This window comes from Bombina bombina, chromosome 3, assembly GCF_027579735.1.
Source record: "Bombina bombina isolate aBomBom1 chromosome 3, aBomBom1.pri, whole genome shotgun sequence".
In the NCBI taxonomy this organism is placed as follows: Eukaryota; Metazoa; Chordata; class Amphibia; order Anura; family Bombinatoridae; genus Bombina; species Bombina bombina.
Genome location: NC_069501.1, coordinates 757,530,802 through 757,542,178, shown reverse-complemented (window position 1 = coordinate 757,542,178; position 11,377 = coordinate 757,530,802). Strand labels below are relative to the sequence as shown.

General features: G+C 39.7%; 1 protein-coding gene across 1 annotated transcript in view; it reads right to left on the bottom strand.

Moving 5' to 3' along the window:
• Positions 1-1,243: 1,243 nt before the first annotated feature.
• LANCL3 (LanC like family member 3) overlaps positions 1,244-11,377 on the bottom strand; it is a 173,104-nt gene continuing 162,970 nt past the window's right edge. Inside the window, exon 5 of the mRNA XM_053704882.1 lies at positions 1,244-1,485. Within this exon, the coding sequence (XP_053560857.1) occupies positions 1,326-1,485 (160 nt within the window). The 3' untranslated portion in view covers positions 1,244-1,325. The remainder of the gene's footprint in view (positions 1,486-11,377) is intronic.

Below are 11,377 nucleotides of genomic sequence, written 5' to 3'. Positions count from 1 at the left end.
AGTTGAAAGATAATTCTAGGCGGTTCATATGCTAATTTCTTAGACATTGAAGACTGCCTCTAATCTGAATGCATTTTGACCACTAGAGGGCATTATTTCATGTGTTTCGTAAAGATAACATTGAGCTCATGCACATGAAGTTACCCTGGAGTGAACACTAATTGACTAAAATGCAAGTCTGTCAAAAGAACTGAAATAAGGGGGCAGTTTGCAGAGGCTTAGATACAAGATAATCACAGAAGTAAAAAGTGTATTTCTATAACAGTGTTGGTTATGCAAAACTGGGGAATGGGTAATAAAGGGATTATCTTTCTTTTTAAACAACAAAAATTCTGGTGTTGACTGTCCCTTTAAGGAGCAGCCATCTTCAGACCGCTGCTTCATAACTGCTATTTCCGGCGAGCCTTAAGGCTCGTGCTGAAACAGGGGCATCAGGGGCCATTCGGCCCTTGATAAATCAGCCCCTTGGGCTTTGAATTTTGCTGATTTGTCAAGTCATCCGATGCACGAGCAGACGTATATGTTATTGGACAAAAAGGACCAAGAATGAATAATTTCTTGATCAAATCAATTTGTTTATTTGTTTGTACCGTTTGGCGGCAATAAAGATGTAGGAAAGGAGGAAGGAGTTATATTGTTTAGATAATCAGCTCCTTTGTAACAATATACAGGGGGTCTGACCATTCATGAGTTCATCATCCCCTGTCCAATCCTGCCATAGTATTACTAATGACTGATATTGGCGACAGCCAGTCAGGAACTAAATGTTGGATTTTATTGATACAGGCTTGTCCAATTTGGTAACAAATCTGAATCCAATATTTATTCGAAACAAATGCCCACATGAACAAAATTTGGCCGTACCAAAAATAGAGAGAATCTGAAACTGATTCTGAAAATCTTTTAAATTAAACTTTTTTCCGCTGTGCACATGTCTAATAAGAAGTTATTTATTTATTTATGTTGAGGTTCTGATGTAGCTGATCTGACTTTCTTGTTTCTAATCAAACTATTAACTTAAGAGTAAAAGCTCAAGTTTTGGATTCAAGATATAACGGTATTCAACTACGACTTTTAAATTACACAAATGATTCAACATTGAAACAGAGAAAAAAATTATACTAAGGTTTCTCTTTGGGACATCATTTTCAGATAACCAGATTTCAGTACTTAATATTTAAAAATGTTGACTGTAGTTTTGTTTAGAATAAATACTGTATATGTAAAATTCTGGACCTAATCATTATTTTTAAAGGCAGTTAACTTTTATTGGTAAAATACCTGAAGATTACAGTAAAATCACAGCTATGCTGAGAAATAAAATATTAAACAAAGACACTAAAAAGGGGAAACTCTGCCTGATTAGCATTAAGCAAATCTACCAAAAAACATACAGTCCCTGCAAGGCCCTCATATAGGCTGTATATGTTTTCCACACTACAGGATCCTGCTTTAAATTCTTCTGAAAATATGAATTCTGCAAATCTAGAAAAAGAAACATAAGTAAGATTAGATTTTGTTTATAAACACAATTTAAAAGGAAATGAAAACAACTTAATTAACCGATATCAAGTAAAGTTTAAAACACTTGTAGTTTTACTTTTTTTTTTACCAAGTTTACCCCTTTCTATTGGTAGTGTCTGTGTCTTGCAGCAACATTTGCACCAATGTCATACATGTTGTGCTCAAATGCCAACATGACATGTTTATGATTCAGACAGAAAATGCCATTTTAAACAGTATCCTTTTGTTGAAGAGCATACCTAGGTAGGCTAAGGAGCAGCAATGGACTGATGGGAGCTAGCTGATGATTGGTGGCGGCACATAAACACCTCTTGTCATTGGTTTACCAGTAATGTATTTCTGCTTCTTTAACAAATGATACCAAGTGAACAAAGCAACTTAGATAATAGAAGTAAAGTGGAAAGTTGTTTAAAAGTGAATGTTCTATCTGAATCATGAACGTTTCATTTTGACTTTACTGTCCCTTTAAAGGGACAATTTACTCCAAAAATGTTTATTGTTTAAAGATATAGATAATCCCTTTATTACCCATTCCCCAGTTTTGCATAACCAACACTGTTATATTAATACACTTTTTACCTCTGTGATTACCTTGTGTATAAGCCTCTGCAGACTGCCCCTTTATTTAAGTGCTATGTACAGACTTGCATTTTAGCCAAATAGTGCTTACTCATGCATAACTCCAAGGGAGTGAGCAAAATTTGTATCTATATGGCACACACGAACTAGAAGTGTATTGCTGTAAAAAGCTATACACTTCCCCTAAGATAAGAGCCGGTCTGTAGTGGCAGGCAGAAATGTTTAAATGTTATAAAGTATATTAATATAAAAATGGTGGTTGTGCAAAGCTGGGGAATGGGTAGTGAAGTCATAATCTATCTTCTAAAAAGTTAGACTGTCCCTTTAAGTTTCAACAAAGCATACCAAAAAAAAGTAAATTAAACTGGAAAGTGTTTTTCTCTTACTGTACAATCTTTCTCACTCATGAAACAAACTTTCCTGTTTGTATAAACAGATCCGGAATGTTAGCATTATTTTAGATGGGGTTCAATTCATCAGTTGTCATGAAGATAGACTTTAACTTACTTTTTGATATAGCAATGAAATACAAATACCCCCCCCCCTCCCAGTTGCCCACTTCAAAAGTATTTTTTTTTGGTGAGCTAGTAGTTTGAATTGTTCTTCAATCAGCGCTCTAGTCTTACGCCACTCACACCATTTATTTATGGTGTGGGGTATATGAATTTCATTGCTATATTACAAAGTAAATTAAAGTGTATCTCCATTACAACATTATTACAACTGATGAATTCAACTCCATCTATAATATTGCTAACATTCTAGATCTGTTTATACAAAGGGACAGGGAACCCCAACATTTTCTTTCATGATTTCGATATAACATACAATTTTATATAACTTTAAAATATATTTCTATTATCAAATTTGCTTTATTTGTTTTTTTATCCTTTGCTGAAGGAACATCATTGCCATACCGGTAGCTATCTGAACACATCTAGTTAGCCAATCACAAGAGACAAATGTGTGCAGGCACCAATCAGCAGCTAGCTCCCACTAGTGTAGGATATGTGCATATTAGTTTTCAACAAGGGATACCAAGAGAACGAAGCACATTTGAAAATAGAAGTGAATTTTAGTGTCTTAAAATTACATGTTCTTTATGAATCATGCAAGTTTAATTTTGACTTTCCTATCACTTTGAAGCACATAAAATGAAAAACTATAATGCACTTTATCCCTTTTTACAGGTATTCATATAGGGTCAGATTACGAGTGGAGCGGTTTTTAACACTCCTGCTCGCACGTTAACTGCTATAAGTAAGCTTTTAGCACGAGTTTGGTAGCATTCGTATTACAAGTTGAAAGTAAAACATTTTTCCTTGCACACTAACTCGATGCACGCAAAAAGCTGAAGTTAGAATACTGCAATCGCGTTAACGTATTCCCCCATAGAAGTAAATAAAGCAAAAAAAAAAAATGGAAAAAAAGCCTGATTGCATATTCTCAAGTGCGCTAACCCATCATGAAAATATGATTTTTTTACATTCCAATGTTCTTCGTATAGCAGCATATGTTCTAATTATTCATAAATACATATTTCTCATGTTATTTTGGTACAATATATATAATATATAGTAAATACACAGTATAACACTTTATTAAAGTATTCCAAAAATTTCAGTTTTTGGCCACAACCTGAACATCAATTTCCAATCAATAACGTGTATATTGCATCACTTACCTAATTTTACAGTCCAATGATCTATAGAAACACTATAAAATTAAATTATATTTTTCGTAGATGACGTCATTATAGCCAACCCTCTAATATATGCTGTGCACGACCAAACTCAATTTCCAATCGTATTCCTGTTTCGTGCATATCATTATGCGACAATGTCGTCACCAGGCACATGTGCAGTGCGATCCGTTGTCTCGCGCATGCGCATATCGTATCCCTGATACCACACTTGCTGTGAGTGACGTGTCTCGCGCATGCGCATATCGTATCCCTGATACCACAATTGCTGTAAGTGACGTTGAGTATGACTTGCCAGGATATCGCATAGCGTAAAAAAAATCTACCTTTTTGATAACCTGGGTTATCGTTCAGGATTTGAGGATGGAAAATAATAGCCATCGGTGGGTTAGGAAATAAATCTATTTTCGATACAGGATTACTAATAAACAGTAATACTTTGCCAAACAATGCTAATTAGAAAATTATTGAAAATATATATCGATATTTCGATTGAAGGTAAGTTTTTTCTGGGTTTAGTGTACCTTCAAATATGAATATTGCATAAATATGCTTTTTCATGTTTTCATCTACTTGACTGCAAAAGTCTATATATGTATACATTTGTATTTATGTCTTTACTAGGCGATAAGCCTGCCCAGAGGGCAGTCTATTGATAATTACTGGAAATAATAAAAATTATCAAAAATGTTAAAATTAAACCTAATCTAATACCCCTATAAAAAATAAACCCCCCCAAATAAAAACAGAATTTATGCTTACCCGATAAATTACTTTCTCCAACGTGTGTCCGGTCCACGGCGTCATCCTTACTTGTGGGAAATATCTCTTCCCCAACAGGAAATGGCAAAGAGTCCCAGCAAAGCTGGCCATATAGTCCCTCCTAGGCTCCGCCCACCCCAGTCATTCGACCGACGGACAGGAGGAAAAATATAGGAGAAACCATATGATACCGTGGTGACTGTAGTTAGAGAAAATAATTAATCAGACCTGATTAAAAAACCAGGGCGGGCCGTGGACCGGACACACCGTTGGAGAAAGTAATTTATCAGGTAAGCATAAATTCTGTTTTCTCCAACATTGGTGTGTCTGGTCCACGGCATCATCCTTACTTGTGGGAACCAATACCAAAGCTTTAGGACACGGATGAAGGGAGGGAGCAAATCAGGTTACCTAAACGGAAGGCACCACGGCTTGCAAAACCTTTCTCCCAAAAATAGCCTCCGAAGAAGCAAAAGTATCAAATTTGTAAAATTTGGCAAAAGTGTGCAGTGAAGACCAAGTCGCTGCCTTACATATCTGATCAACAGAAGCCTCGTTCTTGAAGGCCCATGTGGAAGCCACAGCCCTAGTGGAGTGAGCTGTGATTCTTTCAGGAGGCTGCCGTCCGGCAGTCTCGTAAGCCAATCGGATGATGCTTTTAAGCCAAAAGGAAAGAGAGGTAGAAGTCGCTTTTTGACCTCTCCTTTTACCAGAATAGACGACAAACAGAGAAGATGTTTGTCTGAAATCTTTTGTAGCTTCTAAATAGAATTTTAGAGCACGGACTACGTCCAAATTGTGTAACAAACGTTCCTTCTTTGAAACTGGATTCGGACACAAAGAAGGTACAAATATCTCCTGGTTAATATTTTTGTTAGAAACAACCTTTGGAAGAAAACCAGGCTTAGTACGCAAAACCACCTTATCTGCATGGAACACCAGATAGGGCGGAGCACACTGCAGAGCAGATAACTCCGAAACTCTTCTAGCAGAAGAAATAGCAACCAAAAACAAAACTTTCCAAGATAACAACTTAATATCTATGGAATGTAGAGGTTCAAACGGAACCCCTTGAAGAACTGAAAGAACTAAATTTAAACTCCAGGGAGGAGTCAAAGGTCTGTAAACAGGCTTGATCCTAACCAGAGCCTGAACAAATGCTTGAACATCTGGCATAGCTGCCAGTCGTTTGTGTAGTAAGACAGATAAAGCAGAAATCTGTCCCTTTAGAGAACTCGCAGATAATCCTTTATCCAAACCTTCTTGCAGAAAGGAAAGAATCTTAGGAATTTTTATCTTATTCCAAGGTAATCCCTTGGATTCACACCAGCAGATATATCTTTTCCATATCTTATGGTAAATCTTTCTAGTTACCGGTTTTCTGGCCTGAACCAGAGTATCAATCACAGAATCTGAAAACCCACGCTTTGATAGAATCAAGCGTTCAATCTCCAAGCCGTCAGCTGGAGGGAGACCAGATTTGGATGTTCGAATGGACCCTGAACAAGAAGGTCCCGTCTCAAAGGTAGCTTCCATGGTGGAACCGATGACATATTCACCAGGTCTGCATACCAAGTCCTGCGTGGCCACGCAGGGGCTATCAAGATCACAGAGGCCCTCTCCTGTTTGATCCTGGCTACCAGCCTGGGAATGAGAGGAAACGGTGGAAACACATAAGCTAGGTTGAAGGTCCAAGGCGCTACTAGTGCATCCACTAGAGTCGCCTTGGGATCCCTGGATCTGGACCCGTAGCAAGGAACCTTGAAGTTCTGACGAGACGCCATCAGATCCATGTCTGGAATGCCCCATAATTGAGTCAATTGGGTAAAAATCTCCGGGTGGAGTTCCCACTCCCCCGGATGGAATGTCTGACGACTCAGATAATCCGCTTCCCAGTTTTCCACACCTGGGATGTGGATCGCAGATAGATGGCAGGAGTGATTCCCCGCCCATTGTATTATTTTGGTTACTTCTTTCATCACCAGGGAACTCCTTGTTCCCCCCTGATGATTGATATACGCAACAGTCGTCATGTTGTCTGATTGGAATCTTATGAATCTGGCCTTTGCAAGCTGAGGCCAAGCCCTGAGAGCATTGAATATCGCTCTTAGTTCCAGAATGTTTATCGGGAGAAGAGACTCTTCCCGAGAACATAGTCCCTGAGCTTTCAGGGATTCTCAGACCGCATCCCAGCCCACTAGACTGGCGTCGGTCGTGACAATGACCCACTCTGGTCTGCGGAAGCTCATTCCCTGGGATAGGTGGTCCAGGGATATCCACCAAAGGAGTGAATCTCTGGTCTTCTGATCTACTTGAATCACTGGAGACAAGTTTGTATAGTCCCCATTCCACTGTTTCAGCATGCACATTTGTAATGGAACAGAATGAAGAACTTGACAAGCGCTTAGAAGTTTGACTTTCTGACATCTGTCAGAAAGATCCTCATTTCTAAGGAATCTATTATTGTTCCCAAGAAGGGAACTCTTGTTGACGGAGACAGAGAACTTTTTTCTATGTTCACCTTCCATCCGTGAGATCTGAGAAAGGCCAGAACGATGTCTGTATGAGCCTTTGAATTTGAAAGGGACGACGCTTGTATTAGAATGTCGTCCAATTATGGTACTACTGCAATGCCCCTCGGTCTTAGAACCGCTAGAAGGGACCCGAGTACCTTTGTGAAAATCCTTGGAGCAGTGGCTAATCCGAATGGGAGGGCCACAAACTGGTAATGTTTGTCCAGAAAGGCGAACCTTAGGAACTGATGATGTTCTTTGTGGATAGGAATATGTAGGTACGCATCCTTTAGATCCACGGTAGTCATAAATTGACCTTCATGGATAGTGGGTAGAATCGTTCAAATGGATTCCATTTTGAACGATGGTACCCTGAGGAATTTGTTTAGGATCTTTAAATCCAGAATTGGTCTGAAGGTTCCCTCTTTTTTGGGAACCACGAACAGATTCGAGTAAAATCCCATTCCTTGTTCCGTCATTGGAACTGGGTGTATCACTCCCATCTTTAACAGGTCTTCTACACAATGTAAGAATGTCTGTCTCTTTATTTGGTTTGAGGATAAGTGAGACATGTGGAACCTTCCCCCTGGGGGTAGTTCCTTGAATTCCAGAAGATAACCCTGAGAAACTATTTCTAGCGCCCAGGGATCCTGAACATCTCTTGCCCAAGCCTGAGCAAAGAGAGAGAGTCTGCCCCCCACTAGATCCGGTCCCGGATCGGGGGCTACTCCTTCATGCTGTTTTGTTAGCGGTAGCAGGCTTCTTGGTCTGCTTACCCTTGTTCCGGCCTTGCATCGGTTTCCAGGCTGTTTTGGACTGTGAGGCATTACCCTCTTGCTTAGAGGATGCAGAATTAGAGGCCGGTCCGTTCCTGAAATTACGAAAGGAACGAAAATTAGACTTATTCTTGGCCTTGAAAGGCCTATCTTGTGGGAGGGCGTGACCCTTTCCCCCAGTGATGTCTGAGATAATCTCTTTCAATTCTGGTCCAAAGAGAGTTTTACCCTTGAAGGGGATGTTAAGCAATTTTGTCTTGGATGATACATCCGCTGACCAAGACTTTAGCCAAAGCGCTCTGCGCGCCACAATTGCAAACCCTGAATTTTTCGCCGCTAACCTAGCTAATTGCAAAGCGGCATCTAAAATAAAAGAGTTAGCCAACTTAAGTGCGTGAACTCTGTCCATAACCTCCTCATATGGAGTCTCTCTACTGAGTGACTTTTCTAGTTCCTCGAACCAGAACCACGCTGCTGTAGTGACAGGAACAATGCACGAAATGGGTTGTAGAAGGTAACCTTGCTGTACAAAAATCTTTTTAAGCAAACCTTCCAATTTTTTATCCATAGGATCTGTGAAAGCACAACTATCCTCGATAGGAATAGTAGTGCGCTTGTTTAGAGTAGAAACTGCCCCCTCGACCTTAGGGACTGTCTGCCATAAGTCCTTTCTGGGGTCGACCATAGGAAATAATTTCTTAAATATAGGAGGGGGAACAAAAGGTATGCCGGGCTTCTCCCACTCCTTATTCACTATGTCCGCCACCCGCTTGGGTATAGGAAAAGCGTTGGGGTGCACCGGAACCTCTAGGAACTTGTCCATCTTGCATAATTTATCTGGAATGACCAAGTTGTCACAATCATCCAGAGTAGATAATACCTCCTTAAGCAGTGCACGGAGATGTTCTAATTTAAATTTAAATGTCACAACATCAGGTTCAGCCTGTTGAGAAATTTTTCCTGAATCTGAAATTTTCCCATCTGACAAAACCTCCCTCATGGCCCCTTCAGATTGGTGTGAGGGTATGACAGAACAATTATCATCAGCGCCCTCCTGCTCTTCGGTGTTTAAAACAGAGCAATCGCGCTTTCTCTGATATGCAGGCATTTTGGATAAAATATTTGCTATGGAGTTATCCATTACAGCCGTCAATTGTTGCATGGTAATAAGCATTGGCGCGTTAGAAGTACTAGGGGCCTCCTGCGTGGGCAAAACTGGCGTAGACACAGAAGGAGATGATGTAGAACCATGTCTACTCCCTTCATCTGAGGAATCATCTTGGGCAATTTCATTATCTGTGGCAGTACTGTCCTTACTTTGTTTGGACGCTATGGCACAATTATCACACAATTTTGAAGGGGGAGACACATTGGCTTTCATACATATAGAACATAGCTTATCTGAAGGCACAGACATGTTAAACAGGCTTAAACTTGTCAATAAGGCACAAAAACCGTTTTAAAACAAAACCGTTACTGTCTCTTTAAATTTTAAACAGAGCACACTTTATTACTGAATATGTGAAAAAGTATGAAGGAATTGTTCAAAACTTACCAAAATTTCACAACAGTGTCTTAAAGCATTAAAAGTATTGCACACCAATTTTCATTGCTTTAACCCTTAAAATAACGAAACCGGAGTCGGTTACAGATTTAACCCCTATACAGTCCCAGCTACAGCCTTTGCTGTGACTTTACCAAGCCCAGAGGGGAATACGATACCAAATGACGCCTTTTAGGAACTTTTCCAACTACTTTCAGGTCCTCACACATGCATCTGCATGTCTTGCTCTCAAAAACAACTGCGCAATAATGGCGCGAAAATGAGGCTCAGCCTACAACTGGGAAGGCCCTTCCTGACTGGAAAAGGTGTCTAACATAGTGCCTGACGTTAAAAAACATTCCCCAAGTTTAAAAGTGTGAAATATCAGCATAAACATGTATAAAATGTCCAAATAAAGCAATCGATTTAGCCCATAAAAGTGTCTACCAGTTTTATAGCCCATATTAAGCCCTTTATTCTGTTTGAGACTAAGAAAATGGCTTACCGGTCCCCATGAGGGGAAATGACAGCCTTCCAGCATTACACAGTCTTGTTAGAAAAATGGCTAGTCATACCTTAAGCAGAGAAGTCTGCTAACTGTTTCCCCCAACTGAAGTTACTTCATCTCAACAGTCCATTGTGGAAACAGCAATCGATTTTAGTTACTGTCTGCTAAAATCATCTTCCTCTCACAAACAGAAATCTTCATCCTTTTCTGTTTCAGAGTAAATAGTACATACCAGTACTATTTTAAAATAACAAACTCTTGATAGAAGAATAAAAAAAAAACTACAACTAAACACCACATACTCTTAACCATCTCCGTGGAGATGTTGCCTGTGCAACGGCAAAGAGAATGACTGGGGTGGGCGGAGCCTAGGAGGGACTATATGGCCAGCTTTGCTGGGACTCTTTGCCATTTCCTGTTGGGGAAGAGATATTTCCCACAAGTAAGGATGACGCCGTGGACCGGACACACCAATGTTGGAGAAAACACCCCTTAATCTAAACTACAAATAGCCATTAAAAGGGCCTTTTGTAGGGCATTGCCCTAAGTTAAACAGCTCTTTTACCTAAAAAAAAATTCCAAATGCACCCTAACAGTAAAACCCCCCACCCAACCAACCCCCCCAAAATAAAAAAACCTAAGTTTGAAAAACCTAAGTTACCCATTGCCCCTAAAGGGGCATTTGTATGTGCATTGCTCTTAAAAGGGCAATTAGCTCATTTACAAACAGCTCTTTTGCGCCCATAAAAAATAAATAAACCCTAATCTAAAAAAAAACACCCCCCAAAAAACAAAAAAACCTAAGTCTAACCCCGAAATAGGTACTCACAGTTCCTGAAGTCCAGCGGGGAAGGTCTTCTTCCAGGCGGTGAAGGTCTTCATCCAGCGCAGGGACATCTATCTTCATCCCGAGCGAAGGCGGCGGGGAGCGTAGGTGATCGCTTAGCAGAGATGACCGTGGAGCAGGACCGGCGATCGGCATAAAGGATCCTCTTCATGTGGTCACAGCCGCATACTGAATATTGAATGCAAGGTAGCTTGCATTCCTATTGGCTGAAATTTTGAAATCAGCCAATAGGATGAGAGCTACTGAAATCCTATTGTACTAAATCCTATTGTACTGAAATCATAACAGTCTACTTGCTTAATTCCTCGGGAATTAAACAAGTGGGCTGTTATGATTTTAATACATCGGCGGTTGCACTTGGAATTTGTCGTGCATTTTGATTTTCAAATTTGAGTATATATTTTTTTTAACCTGATACGTTTTAGATTTTTTATACAAATTACTCACCATACTCTTGTATTTGGAATACATTACTGCAAGTTTTATCTGGATTTTATACTGCCTGTTACTTACCTCATATTCGATTGAGGTCTAAATGTGTGAGTTTATATCTGTCATTTTATAATAAAATAAGTTTTGAGACAAACGATATCACACTATCAGCTAGATTACGAGTTTTGAGC